The sequence below is a fragment of the Anomaloglossus baeobatrachus genome, chromosome 3, assembly GCF_048569485.1.
Source record: "Anomaloglossus baeobatrachus isolate aAnoBae1 chromosome 3, aAnoBae1.hap1, whole genome shotgun sequence".
Taxonomy (NCBI): Eukaryota; Metazoa; Chordata; class Amphibia; order Anura; family Aromobatidae; genus Anomaloglossus; species Anomaloglossus baeobatrachus.
The window spans coordinates 512,332,009-512,358,825 of record NC_134355.1 but is presented as its reverse complement, the minus strand read 5'-3'; the positions used below and the strand labels follow the sequence as shown (position 1 = coordinate 512,358,825).

General features: G+C 43.1%; 1 protein-coding gene across 3 annotated transcripts in view; it reads right to left on the bottom strand.

Moving 5' to 3' along the window:
* Nucleotides 1-1,238: 1,238 nt before the first annotated feature.
* The window catches only part of PLCH1 (phospholipase C eta 1), a 232,913-nt gene continuing 207,334 nt past the window's right edge, over nucleotides 1,239-26,817 (bottom strand). For 2 of the 3 annotated variants that reach the window (XM_075340717.1, XM_075340716.1), the window contains exons 17-25: nucleotides 24,932-25,039; nucleotides 17,785-17,909; nucleotides 14,291-14,375; nucleotides 9,529-9,675; nucleotides 8,446-8,525; nucleotides 7,916-7,975; nucleotides 7,218-7,569; nucleotides 3,805-3,832; nucleotides 3,460-3,531 (exon numbers count right to left, since the gene is read on the bottom strand). In XM_075340717.1, the coding sequence (XP_075196832.1) occupies nucleotides 3,822-3,832; nucleotides 7,218-7,569; nucleotides 7,916-7,975; nucleotides 8,446-8,525; nucleotides 9,529-9,675; nucleotides 14,291-14,375; nucleotides 17,785-17,909; nucleotides 24,932-25,039 (968 nt within the window). In that variant the 3' untranslated portion in view covers nucleotides 3,460-3,531; nucleotides 3,805-3,821. Of the gene's footprint in view, nucleotides 3,532-3,804; nucleotides 3,833-7,217; nucleotides 7,570-7,915; nucleotides 7,976-8,445; nucleotides 8,526-9,528; nucleotides 9,676-14,290; nucleotides 14,376-17,784; nucleotides 17,910-24,931; nucleotides 25,040-26,817 lie in introns of all 3 variants that reach the window. The other variant, XM_075340718.1, reaches the window with a different exon arrangement.

Here is a 26,817-nt window from a genome sequence, read left to right as displayed (position 1 = left end):
GAAAGAAATCAGCAGGAGCCACACGGAATACATAGCAACCAATACATTAGCTTGCATCCAGCAGCTTCAAATACTTCAAGTTCTTATCTGCTTTGTGACAACTCTGCTTTCTTACGGACATGGCAATAAATAATGGTTTTTCACTTAAAATTATATATATTCAGTCCAGAACTAGCCTAGTATGAATTTCATCGACCATACTATTGATTCAATGATTTCTTATACTTTCTCATATAAATCAATGACATGGTTAAACAACATATTTCTACATGACTAGAGGAGTTTTCTGATCTTAAGGGTGCTTTACACGCTGCGACATCGCTTGCTATAGCTAGCGATGTCGCGAGCATTAGCACCCGCCCCCGTCGTTGGTGCGATATGTGGTGATCGCTGCCGTAGCGAACATTATCGCTACGGCAGCGTCACACACACATACCTGTTCAGCACCGTCACTGGAAACACCGAACAATCCCTCCTTCAAGAAGGAGGTGCGTTTGGCGTCACAGCGACGTCACAAAACGGCCGTCCAATAGAAGAGGAGGGGTGGAGATGAGCGGCTGGAACATGCCGCCCACCTCCTTCCTTCCTCATTGCCGAAGGACGCAGGTAAGGAGATGTCCGTCGTTCCTGCGGTGTCACACACAGCGATGTGTGATGCCGCAGGAATGATGAACAACCAGCGACATGTACCAGCAACGATATTATGAAAAGGAGCGACGTGTCAACGATCAACGATTTTTGACGTTTTTGCGATCGTTGCTCCTAGGTGTCACACGCTGCAATGTCGCTAACTACGCCGGATGTGCGTCACTAACGACGTGACCCCGACGATATATCGTTAGTGATGTCGCAGCATGTAAAGCACCCTTAAGATGAAAAGTCTTTAGTCACTATGATTGTATGTGATGCACACCAGGTCACAATTACCCTGTATTTCCCCATCTGAGTGGGCGGTTATGTGTCGATTAGGTGCGTTCGGCTTTTCTTAATAGAAGAGAATTGAAAGGACCTAGATGAGACTTGTTGGCACATGACTGCTTGTATGTAAATTGCGTACATGTGGTCACATGACTGCCCGCTCACACAGAGAATATAGGGAAATCGTGACAGTGTGCGCATCACACACTGTCAAGATCCAGCAGACTACACTTACATTGAGTAACTACAGTCTTTTACATTTAGACTGGACAGCATCTTAAAAGTAAAAAAAAAATATGAACCTAATAAAAGTAGGGAAATCCAGTTTTTATTGCAATAGCTGATTTGTGCAGATTGATAAGATTGCATCCTATGAATATAATGTACATGCATGTTACATTGAATTGTCGTGACTGCATGCAGGCACTTCCCTGTTAATACCCAACATAAACTTAAAAATGAAAAATTATAACTGAAAAAAGACAAAATATATTTACAGACTTCAATGGTAAGAGCAAAAAACTAAAGGAAGACTAATCATGATAACCTTATGTCTATATTATTTGGAAATGACGTTCTAATAAAATGCTCTGATAAAATCAAACATCTTGTAAACAACATTGAATTAAGACTTTTATACAATTTACAATCTTAGTAGGAAATAGACTTCTGGTTCTTCAGTATTGCATGATTCAGTCTGATATGTGAAATGATCTATGCAAAACTGGTTGTTATGTCTATAGGTTTGGGAAACACATGCACCCTCTGGTATACCCCTGCCTTCTAAGCTCTCTTGGTTGAAGTTACTAGAGTATCCTGCTATGTAAGAACCAGTGGAATGTCTGTTTACAGGTGGACAAGCCGTGGGTGGTTTGTTTCTTAGGACTACACCACTTGGAAATGGACTGTTTTGTTTTAGCTTAATGGCCTCCTGCTTTTCTTTTGCACGGTTAGCGATGTTTCTCACTCTACTTTGACTTCTAGAAGACAACTTCCTTGCTAGTGGTCTTGGTTTGTCCAATTCGTCCTCCTCGTAGAGTGATGGTTTACTATAATCTTCTTGATCGTCAGACACCAGTCTGCGTAACTGCTCAGTTAATGCATCTGTAGATTGATGTTTAGATTTTACAAAAGATGTTCTGTCCTCAGAATTGCCGGACAAAAGAAAGCCCCTATTTATCCGTTTGTATTTGCTATCAAAATTACAAGATATATCTTCTGAAGTCAGGTCTCCAAGGCTTTTTGACTTGCATGAACTAGGTTGGTTGTTTCCTTGAGTTGGACACATATTTGAACCTGCTTGTTTTGGAATGTGAGAAGTGTGCAAGTTGCCTCTCTGGGCAATATATTTTGTGTCCTTAAGTGCATTCAAATTTTTCTGGTCCCTCCTTTGGTACATATGATGGCTTCCTAATGAATTAGAGACCTTTTCTGGTTGAACATTGCTATGAAGCATAGCACTTTGATATAATTCATCTGAACTGATAAAGTTGTTGAAATTGTTCTGGTAAGGTAGATGGGATGACCTATGTTTAATGTTTGTCTCATGAGAGCTGTGAGAAACATCTTGCAGACCCTGAGATGCTTTCTGAAATTCAATTGGTCCACCAGCAAAATATTTGTTCGAAGGTTCTGAAGGTAGTCTATTGGTCAGACAGTTTATATGATGGGAACTTGATGAACTCAAAAGATTTTCCATACTGGCTGGACGGATATTTGTAGGTTTTGGCTTTATTTCAGGATAAACAAACTTTGCAGGCTTTGGCTTTATTTCAGGACATGGTGGCTTGCATGGTAAAATTCTGGAGTCTTCAACTAATCTGTCCCTTATGCTGACAGTATTGGCATCCATCAATGTATTCCCACTCAGGTTCTCCTCCTGTATAATTGTGTACATTGAATATTCTGTAGTCCCTGGGCTAGAGAAAATTGTGGTACCATTTGCTGAGTGTATTAGTTGGTCCACATGCTTTGGCACTGAAGAGTGCTTTTTTGGTGTTGAGATGACTGGCGTGAATATTTCAGAATATCCAGAAATCTTTGTGTGACTATTTATGCCATTTAAACTTGAGACACAAGTCAAGTTACTTTGCTCACTGGTGACTTCGAACCGCCTAATCAATTCAGATATCGAGCTGCCAAGGTCACTATCATTTAGAGAGGGAACATCATTTATCATTTCAGATATATCATTTTCCAAAATAACTGCGGTAGATTGTAAATCGTTTGCCTCTGTGCATACAGTAGTTGACAACTCCTGGAAGAACATCAAGTCATTAACATTGAATCTGTCTTGAGACGCTGCAGATATTGGCTGGGAAAATGAATTTAGTGATGTTTTTTGTTTATGATCTTCAAGGTTTGGACTTTTGATTTTTATTTCTTCCTTTTCATCCCCAGATTCACTGATAAATGTATCATTAAACTCTTTAATATCATCATCACATGTTTTACCATAGTCTAAGTGTAAACTCCGCCATTTTTTATGTACAACATGTCCATTGGCTGTGGCAGCAGCCGGCCATGGGTGTTTGGGAAGACATGCAGGATTCTGAGTATATTCAAGCATTGGTTCTTTCAAAACTGGCCTGTCTTTCTTACTTCTCTTATTTCCTGTGGGAAAAAAAGAAATGAAAGTAATACACCATGCATTTATAGAGTTGGCATTCGTCATAGAAGACAGATGTATGGGGGTGTAATGTGGTAAAATGCTGTGTGACATACAGTCAATATTTGTGCAGACAACTTCTGGTATGAAATGGAAAGACATGATCACACCATTTTGTGACCACTTGACATTGTCCATTGAATGGATTACATCCAGGCTGAGATGTAACCATTTCTGGAAGTGATGGTAATGAAATACCACACTAAATACAGTATTACCTTCAGCAGTTTCCTAATTAGATTTGTACTAGAAAACATAAAACAATTCTGTTAAAAGGTGACACAAGCTTAACACATTAAGAATAATGATATCAGAACTACCAGCCATGATAACAATGAATTGGAGAATGGATCTTTCAGATTTAAAGGTTATTTGTTATTAGGGTTATGCTGCTCCAAGGTCAAAGTAAAGTGGTAGCAAAGATCTTGATTCCATCTCTGGGTCACTAACATTTTATTGCAATTCTGTTCCAAACATCGCTGTCTATTAGCTGTGGTGGATGCCAAGTGTGATGGGTACCAAGTGCTTGAGTCTTCTTCATGACGTGTGAACAGTGAAGTTCTAAATATTAAGGAGCTGACGTCCCGTTCTCACTGAATGCCAGGTTTCCCCCTTTGCACAATACAGGGAGAAAGCTGCCAATGAATGAGGGAGGGTGGAAAAATAAGTGACCCAGCAAAGGAATATATGCCACTACTTTATGCCACCTTTGGACAGGGTTTAAATACCTGGCAAGATACTTACTTTCCATTCATTTTGACAAATTAATGATATTGAAATGCAAATTGACTCTGTCATTATATTATTCGGTGCCGCTAATTAGTAACTAAATTTACTAATATAGAATTCAAATAAGTATTTCCTGGGTGATAATGTTTATACACTTGATACAAACGTAACAAAAGTATACTGAACTGGTAATTCCAAGATAGTAAGTCATTCTCTATCATTAAGGCATAGGATAACTTACTGATCACTGAGGTCCAAGTACAGTAACCTAAGAACAAGCCTAAAGAACCTGGGAACCAGGCACTATAGGTACCAGTCAAGAATGGATCGAATGTGCACATGCTCGACCTCCGCTCTATTCACGGTTTATGGGTCAGCTATAGAAAGACTAACACAGGTCTTAAGGTGGTGTCACACACAGCGACGGCGACATCGCTGCAAAGTCGCCATTTTCTGTGACGTAGCAGCCACCTCAACAGCGACGTCGCTATGTGTGACACATAACAACGATCAGACCCCTGCTGCGAGATTGCTGCTCGCTCTTGAATATCCCAGTTCATTTTTTGATCGCTGCTATCCCGCCCCACCACATGCATCCTTGTGTTTGACACTGTAGCAGCGACGGTCGCGACGACGCTGAAGGCAGTGACATGGGACTGAAGGCAGGACAAGGTATGCACACCAGTGACTATGTAAGGGGAATACATGAAATAGCAGAAACTGCTGTGTGAATACTGACTTGAAAAATCCAATAGCTATATGTAAGAGTGAAAATGTGAAAAATGGAATCTGCATTACTGCCATGAACATATGAATCAAGAGAAATTTAGCTACTGAATTGATCAATGCAATAGAGCCCCAACACTACGCCAAAGTATTTCTCTACGCTGGGGTCCCTGGCTTGTGTGTGTCCTCTCATGCAGTTAAAAAACTTACCGTGTATGGGAAGCTGAGACCCAGGCTATTTATGCGTATGATATGGTATGATACGGTAAGTTTTTTAAGTGACGCGTGTGACACGTCCCAACGACCGTCGAATTTGTTATGATCGCTGCTCCGTCGTTGTTTAAAACTACATGTTTGACAGCTAAATAGAGATCATGTAACGACTTTCAGGGTCGCTGTTACGTCACAGAAAATGTGACGTAACAGCAACTTCGTTGTCGCTGTCGTTGTGTGTTACTCCAGCTTTAGCTATTTCCAGTAGTCCCACTAACAGTGAATGAGGTGGAGGAGGGGTATGCACATCTTTGCTCCATTCATGACAGGACTCTGCGTAAACCAATTACCTTGGTCACAGAAGTTGGACCCCCATCAATCAATTATCTCCTATTTTCATTGACTGCTACACTAATCTTCTTCATGTATCTAAACATCATGTTCAAGGCAGAGTAGTTTGTTGGTGCTTACTCTGGCACCCATGCTCTGTTTGTCCTCTCCTTCTACATATGCATCTGATTAATAACAAAGTCATAGACTAGACCACATTTTGTATTATCTAAAGACCATTCTGACAAAGTCATATAGTGTTACCATATGCATGTAAACAATCATATTAGCCATGCAAATTCATGCATACAAATGGATTTAGGCAGGGAACCCAATAAATACAATGTCATAATTTGGTTGTGGTTGAGAAGTTTAGACCTTTATCCTGTAAAGCAATGTTCCCCAACTCCAGTCCTCAACAACCACCAAGAGGTCATGTTTTCAGGATTTCCTTAGTATTGCCCAGGTCATAATTCCATCACTTGTGCAATACTAAGGAACTCCTAAAAACATGACCCATTGGTAGTTCTTGAGGACAGGAGCAGGGGTACACTGAAGTAGAATTTGAATAATGGTCTGCACCCTCTCTTCTTTAAAAGGAACTAGTCACCTGCCTATAAAAGCGATATAAACCTGCAGATATGGAGTTAACCTGCAGATTTACAGTGTTTGGAACCCGCCTGGTGCCTGCACTTTGAATCCCACAGCTGGGAGGAAATTAACTTTAATCCTCTGGCAGCATTTGGGTTCAGTCACCGCTCTGTGTATAGAGGGAGGCGGCTGTAACCGGACCCTCCCACTGACTGACAGCTGCTCATTAGTAGAACTAGCTGTCAATCACTGTGGGGGGAGCACGGTTACGGCTGCCACTCTAGATTTACATAGCGGTAACTGAACCTACCTGCTCTGGCGCCGCCTCCACGACTGAAATCGAAAGCTGCCGGGAGGATTAAAGTTAATTTCTTCACACCAGTGAGGTTCAATGTGCATGTGCTAGGTAGGATTCAAATGCTATTAACCTGCAGATTAACCCAGTATAAATTTCTACAAGTGACAAGTTCCCTTTAAAGAGAATATGTCACCAGGTTTTTGCCACCTAACTTGAGACACCGATTGAGATAATGTGTGATGTACTGGGCTTCCTAGTGTATTTTTGATAAATCACAATTTATCAGCAGGAGATTACCATTAGAGGTCTAGTAAACCTGCTGCCAGATAGTCAAGCATATGCATGAGCTCTGTATAACCCAGCCCCCACCACTGATTGGCAGCTTTCTGTGCACACTGTACATATGCACAAAGCTGTCAATCAGTGATGTGGGCAGGATTATTTGGAGCACAGTATTCAGAGAACTGGTAGATCTGTTGCAGAGGAAATAGGGATTTTAACAAAATGACAGCAAGGAGCCAAGTAAGTCATACTTCACTGGAATCAGGTTCTCTGCCCCTGTATGCTGTTGCTCTCTGATGGGGTAGCAAAACCTGGTGACGGATCACATTTAAGTAATAAAAAAAGAAAAAAGAGAAAATATTGCCTGCACATGGTTCATGCTATCACCCAATCTTCGTACTAAACAAAAGTGAAGAAACATTAGCCATGCCATTTAAATTGGTATGTTATAGAAAATATTACCTATGTCATTTAATTTGGTATCTTTAGAAGACTCTGACGTTGAAGGTTCAAAAGCCCCAAGAAGAAACTTGTCAACTGGCATTGAAACAGGTCTGGCCTGGAGACTTCTGGAGGTTCTCCTCATGACAACATCCTTCTCCTTAACGCCAGATACCTCACATGGAAAGTCTTTAGTCTCTGTTGACTCTTGAAACACCATCTTAGTCTTCTTTCTGCCCTTGGCAGGTGCACTGGCGGTGCGCCTTAGAATTCGTTCTCCAATTGATCGCTTCCGTATATGACCATTACTCTCCACCGAACCACGCTTTGTACTTCTATTGAAAAGCCCTTTCAGTCCAATAAATTGTCTGTTCTAAAAAATATATATAAAAACAAACTGCTTATGAAGGGTTCAAAACTGAGTCAATACATGAATAAGGATGACCACCACAGATGGAATTAACCGCTAACGTCAAGCCTTACACATGCAGTTATACAGCATGAACAGTAAAACCATCTTTGCATGAATTTTCAAAATAGTGATCACACAAATGTACAAAATGCATGAATTCTATGCATACATTGAGTACAGTATGCATAGTGTGGTCACAAGCACACTCTTCTTGGTTGGTCGATGCTGAGATGGGGAATGATGCTTAACCATACATTACTTTGCCATGCGAGAGGTAATTGGCACTCAGTACGTATTGTGGGACTACCTTTGTGGCTCCTAGAAAGTGCAATATAGTATAACTGGGGTTGAGGATTAAAGGACTCCACTGAAATGGAAAGAAAAATACAAATTGGAGCCTGTGTAATAAACGGTATGGCAGCAGGCAGATAATTTATGCATTAATGAAAGGAAATCCGTAGCTGAACAGATTTAAAATTTCCCTGCAAAAAAAAAAATTACATTACATCCCAGCTAGGTGGTTACATTCATTACTGAAGGATAGCTAATAACATGGAAAACACCAGTATTAAAATTCTAACCACCAGTTAATGAACTAAATATCTGTGCAGAGTGCGGTAAAGCTGGACGGCATCGCTATATGAAAAGCCTTTCATTAGCCGAACTGAAATGTGATCCCACTCAGACTTGTTAAAGTGGAGCTTCTACATGACTGTCGCTCCATATTTTATAATTGCCCTCTATCAAGCCTGCGGAACTAAAGAGATTTATGCAGAATGCAAGACATCGCTGACCCGGCACAGCTTACAACTGCATATTGGACACAAAACTGCTTACCTTCCCATAGATCTCATTTATTGTGACATGGACAAATATGGAGGCTTCCGTGAGTCCTTCCAAATAAACATGTCGGTATCCTGGCAGACAAGTCCAAAGAAAATAATGTCAGACAATGGACAACACAACAATTGTCACAATCCACTAGATTGGCTACTGACCTCTTATGAATGTCACTACAACATTGGCACATTTTCTAGCAATACCATTTTATAGGTTTAATGTGATATTTTTATATTTGGACACTCTCGGACTATATAAAATTCAATCCAATTAAAAGGGTGAAACGCTCACGGCCGGTGTAGTGGCAGCGAGTGGGATAAGTGGACCCACTGGACCATAGGGGGGACCCAAGCCTACCCTTTCGTGGGAGAAGCTTAACTAAGTGCCCATCAAGAGGCAGACTCCAAGTACCACTCCCAGAGCAGTGACCGGGACAGTGGCAGCTGACGGACTCAGGAATAGACGAGTATAGGCGAGGTGACTGGGGCAGGCAAGTATGGACAGGAATGGTGGACACAGCACAGATAGACAGAGACGGACACATGGATCACAGGGGCAGGAGATCAGAACCTGACAACTAACTAGGTAGCAGACTGACTGACTAACCAACTAGAGGCATTGTGCAGGCACCTCCCCTAAAAGGAGGATGCCTTAAATAACCACAAGTGTCTTAAGTGCACTCTCAGGAACCTTGTTTGGCATATACAGGGCCCAGGAGGGGAAGGAGGCAGAAGCACACATGGACGGCTGGGAGAGTGCAGCAAAGGACACAAGCCGGCCGGGGCGATGAGTAAGTCGGCGTCTCTGCAGAGATCCCAGCACTACAAAGGGTTTCAACTAGGACCACCATATTGATGCCCTATCCTAAAGTCATCAGGCTTTGCTGTGAAGTGCCAGACTATCATTAAACTAATTGTATCTTACAATGCTTAGGCTTCACTTTGATATTTGAGTGCATTAGAAGACAATAAAGAAGGTTTATATAGTATGTTAAGCGTCAACCCATGATCTAGAAAAATAGCGAATACTTCTATTGAAAAGAAAGAAAAACTTTCAACACTGAATAATGGTTAATCATACCGGGCATTAAACTGCTGAAGGCCACTGTCCTCTGTCCCACAAAATCCCGTCCAATTGGATCATGGTCCCAAACTAAAAATCTGACTAGTGCTATTTCAGGCATATGGACAGTAAAAGTGAGCGTCTCTTCCCAAACCGGATTGAAACCTGAAATATAAAACACAAATGAGACTTACACAGATACACATGAAGAAACCTGTTGATAAACATGCACATGTTCAATGCAAGACTTAATAAATTGGGCCCTATGCGTCTAAAATAGACCTACTGGCCAGTGTGAAAACTGCAAAATTACCAATATGGCTTTTACTAAAGATCATGATTTTAAAGAAAACAACAAAAAAACAAACATTGCAACATAATCTTTACAAAAAAACATGAAATACTAAAAATCTGATTTAAAGTGAACCTGTCACATAGAAAAATGCCACTCAGTATTAGAACCCACTGTCAATCAGTGCTGGGGGTGTGGTTACAGCTGCTGCTCTCCATGCACAGAGCGGTGACTGAAACTCGCTACACCACCTCCGTGACTTAAACCTGAATGGTGCCGGTAGGATTAAAGTTAATTTCTTGCCAGCAACGGGGTTTAATGTACAAGTTCCGGGAAGGTTCAGAATGCTATTAACCTGCAGATTAACCCCATAGCTGCAGGTTATTAGCATTTTTACAAGTGACAGGTTCTTTTTAAACAATAAGAAATGTTACGATGACACCTTTCCTTTAAGTCCTACACATTTGTTTCATCATATAGTAGTATAATGATGTATGAAATTCTGTTCAGAATATTTTTTTGTTTAATAGTTAAAGAGCATGGCCATGGTATAGCTCTGTTCAAATTCTACAGATGTTTAGACCCACTGCTCTAATGGAATTGCTCCTTGTAGGTGTGCAGCAATCGAGGATCGAACACTGGCTGGAGGTCCCAAACGTCGTACACCCTCCAGTAAGTGGTTGAAATACCCCTTCATGCTACCCAGCTTCACCAGTGCCTTGTATTGCTACGCAGTATATCTATGGAGATCAAGAATGTAGAAGTTGTAATATGGGCTGTATGGGAGGACATCCAGCTATAAAGGAGAAATATTCCAGACTTCTCAACTGCCTAGTTGTTCAGGGTCACCAACATCATTGTTCTTGTATTACCCAACAATTGTGGATATTTATTTAAAAGATTGAAAATTTTAGGTAAGTATTTCTGTTGAGATTTTCTGACAGCTATAAGGAGCTATTATTTATGGAAAACCTAGGGATGAAAAACAGGCTGGTTGCCTCAAGGACTCGTGTATACAGAACAGGTTCTCTCATGGGCTTGTGAATACAGAGCAGGATGTCTCAAGGACTCATGAATACAGAGCAGGTTTTCTCAAGGACTCGTGAAAACAGAGCAGGTTGGTTGAAGAACTCGTGAATACAGAGCAGGTTGTCTCATGGGCTTATGAATACAGAACAGGTTGTCTGAAAGACTCGTCAATACAGAGCAGGTTGTCTAAAGGACTCGTAAATACAGAGAAGGTTGTCTCAAGGACTCGTGAATACAGAGCAGGTTTTCTCAAGGACTCGTGAAAACAGAGCAGGTTGGTTGAAGAACTCGTGAATACAGAGCAGGTTGTCTCATGGGCTTATGAATACAGAACATGTTGTCTGAAAGACTCGTCAATACAGAGCAGGTTGTCTCAAGGACTCTTAAATACAGAGCAGGTTGTCTCAAGGACTTGTGAATACAGAGTAGGTTGTCTCAAGGACTCGTGAATACAGAGCAGGTTGTCTCAAGGACTCGTGAATACAGAGCAGGTTGTCTCAAGGACTCGTGAATACAGAGCAGGTTGTCTTAAGGACTCGTGAATACAGAGCAGGTTGTCTCAAGGACTCGTGAAAACAGAGCAGGTTGGTTGAAGAACTCGTGAATACAGAGCAGGTTGTCTCATGGGCTTATGAATACAGAACATGTTGTCTGAAAGATTCGTCAATACAAAGCAGGTTGTCTCAAGGACTTGTGAACACAGAGTAGGTTGTCTCAAGGACTCGTGAATACAGAGCAGGTTGTCTCAAGGACTCGTGAATACAGAGCAGGTTGTCTCAAGGACTCGTGAATACAGAGCAGGTTGTCTTAAGGACTCGTGAATACAGAGCAGGTTGTCTCAAGGACTCGTGAAAACAGAGCAGGTTGGTTGAAGAACTCGTGAATACAGAGCAAGTTGTCTCAAGGACTCGTGAATACAGAGCAGGTTGTCTCAAGGACTCGTGAATACAGAGCAGGTTGTCTCAAGGACTCGTGAAAACAGAGCAGGTTGGTTGAAGAACTCGTGAATACAGAGCAGGTTGTCTCAAGGACTCGTGAATACAGAGCAGGTTGTCTCAAGGACTCGTGAATACAGAGCAGGTTGGTTGAAGAACTCGTGAATACAGAGCAGGTTGTCTCAAGGGCTCGTGAATACAGAGCAAGTTGTCTCAAGGACTCATGAATACAGAGCAGGTTGTCTCAAGGACTCGTGAAAGCAGAACAGGTTGTCTCAAGGACTCGTGAAAGCAGAACAGGTTGTCTCAAGGACTCGTGGTCAGTAACCGACACAGAGCCCCACTCTGAATCAGACGCCAATATGGTGGAGAAGGGCTACTGCTATGAGCTGGTATTATTAAAGATGAGCTTTGGGGTTGAAGTTGGAGTCAAAATCAACTCCCTATCCTACTTCCAGTTTGTACAAGACACTTTCTTTAGCACTGGTAAAGAAAAAAAAAAAAGTCAGCATCTTTCAAGAAAACCAGGATTTGTATGCAGGACAGTGATCCATCACATGCATTGACGTCTCCACTACTTGGCTAGGCAGTAAAGGCTTTAAAAATTAAAGAATAATAACATGGCCCCTTTCTCACTTGACCTAAACTGTATTAAAAACCTGTGGGCCCTTCTTAGATGGGAGATTTATAGAAAGGAAAAGCAGCACACCTCTCTGAACAGTATCTGGAAGACTGCGGTTGGTGCTGCCCAAAAAGTTGAAAGTCATCAGATTAAGAAATTGACAGACTCCATGGTTGGAAGGCTTCTGACTGTTCTTGAAAAGAAGGGTGACTATATTGGTCACTGATATTTATTTTTTAAGTGTCAGAAATGTACTTTTAGTACATTTTGAGTTATTTGGTTATTATTATATTATTTAATAGATTAAAATAAACAATTGAGATGGACACATTTACTTTTTTTCATCTAGTTATATAATAAGGCTACACACTAATTGTTGCCCAATAATTATGCACATATAGGTTTTGTCTTCGATATTCTCCTTTCTTCTATATTCAGGTCTCAGATTTATTACTATTACACGCTACTTGTTCAATCATCAAAATTTCAAACTGCCTAATAATTATGCACACAGTGAACACCGTAAGCCATAAAACATGAAAAAACATTTTCGATATTTTCAATATATGACAGCACCGCAGTGAAGAATAGTTGCCATCCATTTACCAGTCACCATCTAGGTTGAGGTCACTTTGACATTACTAAACCTGTATTTGAGTTAAAGAACGTGAAAGGGTTGAATACAGCTGCTGAAGACATCAGAATGCCATACACATCTTTCCAGGAAAATTGGGGGCTTTGCAATACTTTCGATTTGCCTCAAACTGAACAGTTTGGAAAAATTTGGTTAAGCTGGAGAATTAGAATTTTAAAAGATTTAATCATCTCTAGAGAAAAACTATAAATTGTTTTCTAATTGGATTTTAACGATCCGACAATATTGACAATCTGATGAATGTGTAGAGGGAACTAGACCGGAAACTGGCAGGAAGAGTGTGGAGATTTATTTTGATGTATAGAGAATTTTTAGCGTAATGACTAAGTCAACAGAATTTGAGAACAGAATTAGTCAGCTTTTGTCAGGGTTTGGTTGAAATATTGGCTCCTGAATCCCAGAGTAACAGGGTCAAAAGTACAATAAACCTACAGAAGTGAATGTATAGACTTGTTTTACTCATCTATGACGAGTCTCGTTCTGATAAGTTCTGCCCATTGTCAAGATGCTATCGCCTTATATCTCATGTCAGAGGGATATAGACACTATAAACTACGATACATTTTAGTAGTAATATTGCTCTGCTCAATAAAGTAAGATACTTCTCCTTCCCACCAATGTTGACTCAATGTTAAAAATGGCAGGAGTATTCAGGTGCCTACTCTTCAAATTTAGGAGCACCAAATACAAATCTCTGTACACCTCATTAAAGCTCCACCAGAAAGGTCATGTCACAATACATGTGAACATCATTTTCAGAGTCCCATGCTTATTTTGTGCATTTTCATACTGTGGATATGAGAGCATGATGCTGCTTTCAAAACAACACAATGGTTATTATTTTGTGAATTTGGAACTGATTATTTCCTGCGGTCGATTTTGTTCCACTGTGGACTTTGCTGCGAATCCCAAGTACAAACCATTTTGCATTTTAAAGAGTGAACTCAAATCCACAGCAATTTAATTATGTCACGCATGCATACTTTACAGTGGAATCGCAGCAAAATCTGCATTTATCTAAAAGCAGTAATTATTTTTAAAAATACTGAAATAGCCACAACCATAGTGTAAAACAAAATCATGATATATTAAAAATTATTTATATTCCTCCCAAAAAAACCCCAAAATGTAATCATGACACAACAAAGAAAAAAAACAATTATTAACCCAAAGTACCCAATGCAAGGACAAATACAAGTGATTTATGTCTTTCTATTGTAATAATACTAACTAGATCTATTACTGACCATTGTCGTCAACCACACGGGTTTGTTCTTTGCAGCAATCCACTGGTAGTCCAATCATTTCCACTTCCACAAATGGGTCAATGATCTGTGTAAAACATAATATATATATTCACAGTAGTTCGTGTCACTTTACATAATTTAGTGAAAGTTAGTTAAAGGGGTTGTCCAAGACTCTAACATTGCTGACCTATTCTCAGGATAGGTCATCAATGTCGAATTGGTGGGAGTATGACAGCCCGCACCCCTGACGATCTGCTGTTTCCGCTACTGCTGGCAGGAACTACTCCATTGCGAAGCTGCACAGCTCCATAAGACAGACTAGTGGCCACAGCTAGAACTGCAGATCTGTCCTCTAATTATTTGAATAGGGGTCAGATATGCAGTACACATTCGTGGCTCCTATAAGTGTGACAGAGTTGTGCATCTCAGCAACTGAATAGCTCCAGCCGGCAGTGCACCGGGAACAGCTGATCGGGGGGGTGCCGAATATCACACCGCCACCTATCAGACATTGATGACCTATCCTAAAAATAGGCCATCAATGTTAGAGTCCTGGATAACCCTTTTAACCTGTCAAACCTTGCCAATACAGAAAATATTGCTTCACATTAAGGAATAGCAAGTAAACAATTTTCCTCTTTGTAATAATAATAATAATAATAATAATAATAATAATAATCTTTATTTTTATATAGTGCCAACATATTCCACAGCGCTTTACATACATCAGCAACACTGTCCCCATTGGAGTTCACAATCTAAATTCCCTATCCGTATGTCTTTGGAGTGGAGGAGCAGGAAACCCACACAAACATGGGGAGAACATACAAATTCATCAGTTGTCTCTGAGCTAGTGAGTGAAGGCTATCTTCTAGGATATCTCCCATACATAGTACATAGAGAAGAGGCCATCCTGCTCATTTGTCTGCACCCTGAGAAGCACAGCACCATGCAGGACATTTTATAGCAGTTCTAACCTATGTAACTGTAAATTCAGCTGTGGGATAATATAAAATGCTAACTAGAAAGTAGCTTCAACATCCCTTTACGGCAATTTTGCGCCCTCCATCTCCTTCCACCTTCTTGCCTCCTCTCCTTTTTAGGCCTCTCTCACACTCACGTGAAAATCACGCACATGCCACGAGACACGTATTTTCCTTGCGTGTTGCGTTTGGTAAGTACGTGTCTCCGGGGCCACGTGTGTTCTACGTGTGCTATCCGTGATAACACATGGAGAACCGGTAATTTTAATACTCACGTGGTCCTTGCTGCTGTCCAGGGTACTGATCTTCGGCTCCAGCCCCGCACACTCCCCGCTGATGCTGCTTCTGGACAAGCGGAGGGGTGGAGATCAGCGGCTGTGACATCACGCCCACCTTCTTTACACGCTCATAATGTGCGGCGGTTGGCAGCAACTGTTTGCAGCGGAAGATTCTGCAGGGCTGGTGGAGGTGAGTATGTGTTTTTTTTTTATTTTAAAATAATGACATGCGTTTCTCCGGCGTGTGTCACACAGGACCGCATCCAGACTACATCCGTGTGGTACGGGTGCGGGCTGTGTGACACCCGTGATGCCGGAGGAAACGTGGATATGTCAGCCGTTTTTGAACACGCACAAACGTACAATCCACACGGACACACGTTCCGTGTGGATTTACGTTAATGTGCCTGTTACCATAGGGTAACATTGGTGAATATGTGTACGTGTCTCCGGTACGTGAGAAATCTGCCAAACACGTACCGGAGGCATGTACGTGTGAAAGAGGCCTTATAGGCAGCAAGCAACTGAGTGAGTTGCTATCCTGTTATCACTGAAGATAGATTTGAACAGTGAATTGAGAGTGAATGATCAGTGCAAGAAGCAGGCGGAGGAGAAGAGGACTGGGGATTATTCTCTACTAAGGTACTGTGCATTACAGTATTTTTTTTTTTTAATTTTTTTTTTTAAATGATTGTTTTCTAAAAATGTAATTGACTAATACTTTTATAGCATGACTTATTTCTTATCGTGCTACCATGTCACTCAGTCATCCGATAATATTCCCTAGTCAACAATTAGGGTACATATTACAACTCAACAAACCATGTACAAAGCATTTTTTTCCAACACCAATGGACTTCTATCAAGCCATCTTATACCTTTATATGCTTACAATTCTATCTGTAGGTTTATTTCCTACATGATGAAAATGCGGAAAAAACAGATAGAACTATATAAAAAAGCAGACCACAGGAGCCAATTCAAATGATGTACACACACACAGAACGTGGCAAACCCTCCTAATAAAGATGGCTGCAGCCCAGGTTTCTGGCGTCATTTATAGGTTACAGTTCAGACACTGTGCATCTCACTCATCTAATTGATGGGCTCCCAGTGCAAGCCTTATTAGTGTGCATGTCTTATGCTAAACAGCCGCCCCTCCCCTTTAGTGTGGAGGTTTGAGCGGCTGTATCAACAGCATCGTGCACCTGGGCTGCGGTCATCTTTACTAGGAGGGTTTACCACGTTCTGTGTGTGCCTACATCATCTGAATTGACTCCTATGGTCTGGTTTTTTTATGATGTAAAATGCCCTATGGATAACGTATGGAGGAGCACCATAATGTGATGTACAAGATGTCTGAGACACCATGGACATCACAGGTCATTTATTTTCATTACACATCACATATTAAGATTAGCCTGGCGATAAACTTATTTTATATGTACTTCAATCCTTAGCTTTATCTAATACTTGCATAATAAATAACATATTTAAAGGGAACCTGTCAGGTGCAATATGCACTGAGAACCATGAGCAATTCTGGGTGCATATTGCTAATCCCTGCCTAACCGTCCCTGTATCTAGTAGCATAGATAAAGAGATCCTTAGAAAAAGTATTTCTAAAGATCCTTTACGATATGCTAATGAGGCCAGTAACTAGTCGCAAGGGCGTAATTCCCTTGGCTAGTCAGTCCCTATAGCATGATAACATGCCCCTGTGGGCATGCTAGCTTGTTAATGAATGCGCAGCGTCAGAGGCATGGTCACTCTCACCTCTACTGCCACCGCTGATTTTCGGCTCAGTGTGCACGATCACAACGTCCCGGGACTTCTGATCATGCGCACTGAGCCGAAATCCAGCGTCGGGCGTGGTGGCTGCAGAAATCGGTGAGATCGACCATGCCTCTGACGCTACGCATGTTAGCATGCCCACAGGGTCATGCTAAAATGGCAGACTAGCCAAGGGAATTAATGCCCTTGTGACTAGTCACTGGCTTCCTTAGCATATTCAAAATAATCTTTAGAAATACTTTTTCTAAAGATCTCTTTATCTATGCTACCAGATACAGGAAGAGTTAAGGGATTAGCAAAATACACCCAGAATTGCTTGTGGTTCTGGTTGCATATTGCACCTGACCGGTTCCCTTTAAGAATATTCACATATGAAAACTTAATTGGCAGCTTCTAACAAAAGACAATACACAAGAATACCTGGATATACATGGCTTACCTCTCCTCTGTCACCAAGCATGGAATCGGGAGGTTTTGGTAGCTGTTGACCACTAATAACTTTTAAGATAAGTTGCTTTTTAGGACTTGCTGGAAGAGGGTCACCAGATGATGGATTAAACACTCCTATAGAAAGAGAAAATACATTTAACTGTTTAAATAGCGCAATTCTTCTGATATTTCACAGTAGACCCCAAAGCATTACAAAATAACCAATCTGGGCTTTTTTTTTAAACAAAAAAGTATGATGCTTATATTTCTACTTGCCAACATCCTTTAATCCAGCTTCTTCCTCTGACCCTCTAATACTTCTCAAACAATATTAATTTATCCTTACCTGATCTATAAGAATATATCTCTGTATTATTATTGTAAGGAGCCTAGTTTATTTTATGGGTCATGCAAAATAACCCCATTGCATCCTGACAACAGAATATACTACGTGACAGGTCTCCCTCAGCTACGGTAGCGGTGTTCATAGCTGTACATTTTTGAAGATGGTATCTCCTCCTTATGGTTATATTTCTCAGAGCCAGATGGAATTTTCTGCCACCTGGGAATATGTGAAGACTCCTGAAGACAAGGACCGGTAAACCTGACACTCAGAAATCCTTAGGTATGTCCACTGAGAGTTTTCTTCCAGCATGTACTTGTACAGAGCTTCTGTGAATGTGAATCTTCATAACATCATGACATTTTTCCATTTCCAAACTTGTCACTCAGCCCGTATAATAGGCTAAAACGTCTTACCACTTTCAGCTTGTGCTGAGTACACCAGAAATAATCTGGCCATATCCATGAAATCGGCGTCGGCCTAACAATAGTTCAGCAGTTATCTTTCCTGATTTTTTCGTAGACATAAGCGCTCACGTAAATGTTCTTACATTTTCAAAGGGGACATAGGATAAAGCTACTGCCAGAAGTGTCTCATCTCCCCAGAAGATGAAAGGATGAGACATTAATATTCCAACTGCCCGACCAGTCCCTTCCTTGCCTTCGTCTTTTGCGGGAAGTAGGGAGGCCCTCCCACTCACATAAGATGGTTGTGTTTCAAGGTCGTAAAACATCAGCCAGTTTTTTTTCTTCAGTGCTGGAATGGTGGCACTAATGCAAATTACCTTTCCCTAGAAACATACTTACCAGTCTCCATGTTCTGCTCTTCCCGACGCCGCTTTAGTACTGTTCTACCATCTTTTGAACGCAGTTCCTGACTAAACAGAAGTCAGACGCGGCGGTCACTGGCTCTCATAGACTTACATAGACAATGTGACCTCTGGCTCACTCAACCAACACTGGAACAATCGAGCAGGTCCCAAACTGCATAAGATGATCAGGGAACTGCCGATAACAGATGAAGATGGCAGCTGGTAAGTATATTACTAGGGGCAGGGAACTTATATTAGTGACAGCACTCTAGCACTGAAATTAAAAAACCGCTGAAGTGGTGCTTTAAGATCAGCAATCATCTCTATATTGTGAGATGATGACTGAACCTTCCTATTAGAGAGCTGGAAAGAGAAAACGCAATCATACCATTAATAAGTGACAAAAAAGCTCAGCTCCTCCTCCTTTTTATACACATACATAAGGCTAACAATTTATTACTTTATTTTCAGGTGCCTTTTCTGATGAACTGTTGTAACTCAGGCATGATTTTACACTAATCAGCCAAATATAAAATATATACTGATATATAAACCTAAATATGACATACTATATACACTACTCATAAAAAGTTAGGGATATTCGACTTTCGGGAAAACTGTATGTACAACATTAAAAGTTCATGCTACAGTGACATTGTATCATAAAAGTAGGGCATTTAAGTAGAAGCATGCAATGGCGATTTCCTCATCTCAAACAATTTACTGAAACAAAAGTTAACGGTTATGACTATACCCCTCCCAAAAAAATGTTGATGTGTCAATAACTTGTCATTTGGCCTTGAACATCAATTACAGCTTGGCATTGATGTCCCATGCTGTTCACAAGTTATTGTCTGCTGAGGCATGACATCCTGCTCTTCTTGAAGGGCGTCCCTCAGGTCATTGAGGTTCTGGGGTACATAGTTATGAGCCTCTACACGGAAATTCAGCTGATCCCATAGATGTCTATAAGATTCAGGTCTGTAGAAAGTGCAAGCCACTCCATTTGAGGTACCGCAGTCTAAATCAGATGTTCCCTAATGATGCAAATTCGATGAGCAGGAGTATTGTTGTCCATTAAGATGAAATTAGGCCTGTGTGTGTATGTGTATGTGTATATACACACACACCATGTCCGTCCATGTCATACCCACCGTCATCAGCTATAGGAGTAGAAGTGGTATCTAGGTATAGTAAAGTACCCATGCGCTACGCAATGAAACCACCTATAGCGCTACCTGGTGGAAAACAACGGAGTTAGCATTTTTATCTTAAAAACGGAATGAGAAAAAAAGTGAAATTAAAAATTGTAGGGCATCATCAATTCAATACGAATCGACACCTTGCATACAGAGATGCTATGATTAGAACATGTAAAACTCACAAGGCTACGGACGTGAAGCGATACCTCATGAAGACCTTCCTACAAGTCATTGGGTATGGAGGCTGCGTGGAGTGACCTCCGCGCTCACCTGGCCTGACCCCATTTGACTTCTTTCTGTGAGGTCACAGCAAACCTCTCCACCAACATTGCAGGACCTACGACGAAGTATCACAGATGCTTGTGCAAACGTGTCACCTACCATATTGCACAACGTGCAGCAAGATACAGTATGCTGTCCAGAGTCCAGATGTGCATTGCAGCTGACGATGGCCACTTTGAGCATCAAAGTTAAATGAGTGCCATATGCGTGACCAGCATTCAATGTTTTGGGGGTCATGGGTTTCATATCATAGCATTTCTGTATGCAAGGTGTCTATTCATATTGAATTGATGATGCCCTACAATTTTTTAATTCCTTTTTTTTTTCTCTATCTCGTTCAGTTTTTAAAATAAAAATGCTAACTCCATTATTTTCCACCAGGTGGCGATATAGGTGGTTTCATTGCGTAGCGCATGGGTACTTTACTATACCTAGGCACCACTTCTATTCCTATAGCTGCCGCCGTTCTCAAGTTAATGGCAGTGGACAGGATATGGGTGGACACACTGTGTGTGTGTGTGTGTGTGTGTGTTTGTGTGATTGTAACGGGGTGCCAGGGGTGCCTCCGGCCTTGTAGTCGTGGCCCTTGCTGACAGGCTTACCCCTGGCGTCGCCGTCACTGGGGGGACAGGAGGTGCCTTTGTGGGGCAGTGTGTGGTGGTGCAGGTGTTGTCCGGCGCACAAATACTCTTCAGGCGTGAGTCAATACAAACAACAAACATCTTTTATTCTTCGCAGTTCTTCACACTTGGCAGTAATAAAGCACAATGCTATGGCGCTTCCTTCAGCTGAGGGAAAGTCTACTCTAGCATTCCCTCAAGTGGGTGACTTGCCTGACTACTTCACTTCGCCCGGCTCCCACTTCTGGCTACCCACAGCCCGGACCCACACCGGACTGCTTCACCCTACGAGGTTCCGCCCGCTCCTGTCTTCTCCGGCTTCCCTGTACTTCAGCTGCCACACTCTGCCCCTGGCTGTTCCTTCTTCTTTCCTGTCCCAGAGACAACTGCCTGACTAACACACTTTCTTCCCTCCTAAACTGCCGGCTCCTCCTTCCCAATGTGGTGACAGCCGTCCCACCCGGCCACTAGGGGGTACCCTGACTCAACATACATGCATACAATATAAAACATTTTTAATAACGACGTTTCCGGGTTAACTAGGCTTCTTGGTGAGGGGTCTGCCCACCCCTTACACTCCTCCCCTCTTTAACCTGAGCCTCCCGGCCAGGCTCCAATCTAAAATTACAACTGTTAAAACCACATAAAACATGTTCAATCAACTGCGAACCTGTCCAGCGCCCGGAGGCTTGGCAGCGCTCCCGGTCTTTGGTGTGCCCGGAGGCTTAGCAGCACTCCCGGTCTTTGGTGTGCCCGGAGGCTTGGCAGCGCTCCCGGTCTTTGGTGTGCCCGGAGGCTTGGCAGCGCTCCCGGTCTTTGACGATCACCGCAGGAACACGGAAGTTTTTCTCTCAATAACACGAAGGAGCCCCTGGCTCAGTCCAGCAAGCAGGCTCACTCCGGAATATGCAACTCAAACATAAAACTTTCTCCGGCTTAAACACGCCGGCTTCAAACAAAACAGGCCCGCCATCTTCCGGTCTCGATACTCATTCCGGGTGGAAGGCCCGTTGCCACTCAGCCCTCTGAGCTTGGATGTATTCCGATAGTGACTGCCCGGGTAGTCGGCGCAGCCGCCGGAAAGGCTCTTGACTGATGAGCTGCTCCGCTGCTGCAGCCCCCGGCTTGGGCTCCTCAGTCTCTGACGGAGGTGAGGGGGTCGCTGCGCGGGACGGTGGCGGGCTGCCCATAACAATCGTCGGGTGAGTAATAATGTTCTGGTTAATCGCCAGTACCGGCGAGGTTCCCTTCTCCGGGTCGGTACTTTGCACGGGCATGACTGCCGGAGCTACAGCTACGGTATGTCGGGGTCGGGAGGCTTCAGCCAGCACCGGTCTTCGTTGCACTTGTCGCCGGGCCTGGTGTTCTTCCCATTCTACCTCCTGCTGCCATTGGGCAGCCTCCTGCTCGGTGGGCGTACGATGCACCCCCACCGCAAACAAGCCCCGGCAGCCCACTTCTCTCAGGAATCGTACCTTTTCCCCGGGGTATAGGGTATGCAGCCGCTGCGGGAGGCCTTCTGTATCCAGGTTGACGCGATTATAAAAGTAGTCGTCGCCGGTTTCACCATCCCGGATGAAGCCATAGCCTTCTTTCTGATTGAACTTGATGACCACTCCGGTGGTATACTGACGCTCAAGCTCTTCACCGTGGGGACCCGCCATGATCTCCCGGGCGACGGTTTCAACAAGCAGCCGCTCTTGCACTGGGTCCGGCTCAGGTGACGGGGATCTTCGGGTCGGTAGGGGAGACGGCAGCACCGGGTCCCAGTAGAAACCCCAGTCGTCTCTCTCTAATTTCGGGGCGTAGGTTTCTGTCGGAGTTTGGCTAGGTGCTCCAGACCCCACCGCGGCTGGCGGGGGTCTTTCTGGGCAGGGATATGGGGCTCCCAACATCCGGCTCCCCGACGGTAGTTGGGCGGCGTAGGTCGCCCGGACCTCGGTTGTGGTCGCACCGGTCTCCGCATCCCAAGTTGTGAGCCAAGTCACCCTACTGGCTTGCCCCGGTCCTCCGGGTACAGCCGGCAAGTAGGTAGGGAATCCCTCCGCAGACACTACCCGCTTCTGACGGCTCTCGTCCAAATTCTCCATATTCTCGGTAACACTAGTTCTCAGTAATGGCGTCAGGGTCAGTGGCGAGACTAGAGGAAGTGGAGGCGGGCTCACTTTTCCCGCTCTTGAGGATACTCCACCCTTAGCCTCGCACCACAGATCGACCCCTCCGCGGCGGCACTTCTTTCTTCTTACAACACCACCCACTGTACAGGTCTCTGTTTGCGCCCTGGGACCGGCACCTCCCCTCTTTGGGCGGAGTACTCCGAACTTCTTTTTCGGCACCGGCCAGCCCCAGGTTCTTCTTTTGGCGCCAATTCTTCGCGCGCTTTCTGTTTCTTCACAGACGACGGCCACCTTGCCGCCATCTTGTGCCTGGTACACCGCCTCAGGCACTGTTTCTTCTTCCCACCATGGGACTGGAAATCTTCGCTCAGAGTCCGGATCAGGGGCCCTTGGCACCACTTGGTCTCCATCTTCTTGGAGCGGGTCCCCTTGCATACAATCCGGATCCTGCCGACTACGCCAATTGTAACGGGGTGCCAGGGGTGCCTCCGGCCTTGTAGTCGTGGCCCTTGCTGACAGGCTTACCCCTGGCGTCGCCGTCACTGGGGGGACAGGAGGTGCCTTTGTGGGGCAGAGTGTGGTGGTGCAGGTGTTGTCCGGCGCACAAATACTCTTCAGGCGTGAGTCAATACAAACAACAAACATCTTTTATTCTTCGCAGTTCTTCACACTTGGCAGTAATAAAGCACAATGCTATGGCGCTTCCTTCAGCTGAGGGAAAGTCTACTCTAGCGTTCCCTCAAGTGGGTGACTTGCCTGACTACTTCACTTCGCCCGGCTCCCACTTCTGGCTACCCACAGCCCGGACCCACACCGGACTGCTTCACCCTATGAGGTTCCGCCCGCTCCTGTCTTCTCCGGCTTCCCTGTACTTCAGCTGCCACACTCTGCCCCTGGCTGTTCCTTCTTCTTTCCTGTCCCAGAGACAACTGCCTGACTCACACACTTTCTTCCCTCCTAAACTGCCGGCTCCTCCTTCCCAATGTGGTGACAGCCGTCCCACCCGGCCACTAGGGGGTACCCTGACTCAGCATACATGCATACAATATAAAACATTTTTAATAACGACTTTTCCGGGTTAACTAGGCTTCTTGGTGAGCGGTCTGCCCACCCCTTACATGTGTGTGTGTGTGTATGTGTGTATATATACACACAGACACACACTATATATATATATTATACTGTATATATATAATATATATATATATACACATATCTATATATATATATATATATATATATATACACACATACACATATATATGTATATACATATATATACACACACATATGTACTGTGTGTATGTATATATATATATATATATATACACACGCACATGAATTTTATAATACGCTTCTATTATTTTTAAAACTGCAAAAAAAAATGCTTCAATGTAGTCAATAATTGCATAGAATAATATAAACGAGACTGGCTATGGTTTTATTTCAGTAACCTTTCTTCAATACGAGACCATCATAAATATCTGTAGCAGATCGCTTTTTCTTTTATTAGTTAAATGCAGCTCTAAACATACAGCGAGCAGTAATAAATGGCATGTAAAAAGCATCATAATTGACATTTGGCATTCATTCTGTCAGTAAATTAAGTGATCTGTGCAGCCAGCATTCATGCTGACACGCTGTCATCTCATGCTGGCAGGTGCAGTGTTTCACCACCATGTGATTCACAGGTCAGCCCTATTAAATACAATAGAAATAACAGGAAAAAGCACTTTGTGTGGATTTTACTCCTGCATCTACTGATTAAAAGTAGTGACATACCTTTAAACATCTGCTGGGGCTTCAGGACATATCCACAATTGCCATTCACCTTGAATTTTGCACGATTCAATTCCATCATGCGTCCTTCAGTCTGATAGTTCAGCGCCACTATGAACACAGCCAGTGAAAAGAAAAAGATGAGGGATGTAATGGTAAGCAACATAATTACCACAGCCTATGCTAAATAATCTGAGAGCAGCATGATGTAGTGGCTGAAAGCCCGATTTCAGTGATGTGTCACTAGTTGGTCTGAATGCAGTAGTTTTGATACAATTGCTGCTTTCTCTGTTGCAGATCTTGCAGTGCTCAGAATACAGAGCTCTTTATAACCCCGCCCACACTACTGATTGGAAGCTTTCTGTGTACACTGTGCATTGATAGATAGCTGATGATTAGTGGTGGAGGTGAGATTACATAGAGCAGTTGACTAGATAGCTGATAATCAGTAGTGGGGGCAAGATTACACAGAGCAGATTACTAGAGACCCAGTCACACACAACGACTTACCAGCGATCCCGAAAACGATGCGACCTGATAGGGATCGCTGGTAAGTCGCTGGGAGGTCGCAGGTGAGATGCCACACAGTCAGATCTTACCAACGATGCAGGAACGATACAGGTCGCAGTAGCAACCTGTATAATGATCTCAGCAGTCACTGTGACCCTGTCACACAGTGTCAAACACAGCGATGTGTCCTGCCCAGCAGGACATCACCTTTGAAGAAAATGGCCTGGACCATTCTGCAACGACTAGAGATCTCACAGCAGGGGCCTGATCGGTGGTAGAGGTCACACATAACGAGATCGCTAACGGGATCGCTACTGCGTCACGGAAACCGTGACTCAGCAGCGATCTCACTAGCGATCTCGTTATGTGTGACGGTACCTTAGGAGTCACAAGACACCTAGTCCTGCAGTGATAATCTCCTGCTGATAAAACACTGATTTTATTGAACACAACATCAACACAGCCTAGTAAGTGATACATCACTGGAATCACACTCTGGGAACCTATAAGAGGCTGTTCTACATAGCAACAACCTGCTGATAGATGGGACACTGTTCTCATCCAAGTGAAATTCAGAGGTGAAGCAGTGGAAGAAAGTCATGGACGATTTTTCATAAAATGCTGTATTAATTTTATGTTACTCAGTAAGTTGTAACCAGCAATTTGAAACAAGTTAAATGATTATGGACATCCAATTTCTTGAAGTATTGGGACAGGAGCATATGTAGAGGTCTGGGGTCCCTATAGCAAAGGTTCAAATGGTTTACAACACCCCTCCCAAACCTTGGATGTTTACCAAGGCATCTAAGGGGTTAAACAGCTATAATCCACTTAATGAGTAAAACAGTCGGCAGCCAATAAGTACAGAATGGGCTTTTCATGTAAGCCTGTGCCATACATATTCTTCAGACCTCTGATATACATATGTGGCAGATGTCGATACAAGTGGATGGGCGCCTGGTAAGACATGAAGTCACTAGACACTGTCTCTCCTGCTCATGGCCCTACTGCAATGGGCCACCAGTGACCATTGTATGGAGTATAATTCTAACGTGAAAGACCCTCTGCAGTATGCACATTGGTAACGGTGATGAAATCCAGAGATTATTGCTTCAGTTATGGGCATGTCTCCTCAACCAGAACATGATATGCCATGTCACGGAGACCCAAGTCCTAAATTACAATCACACGAAGCTCCATAACATTAATAATGTGAAGAAACTCTGTTCCATTTATACCTGCACCAAGATGACTTAATGATTGTTAACAAGTAATGAGGTGAGTTTGAAGGAGCATCACATGCTTGAAACAAAGTTGTTTACCCACAATTTTGGAAAGGTGCCAACAATTTTGACAAAAAGATAAGGGAGGGTCCAGCT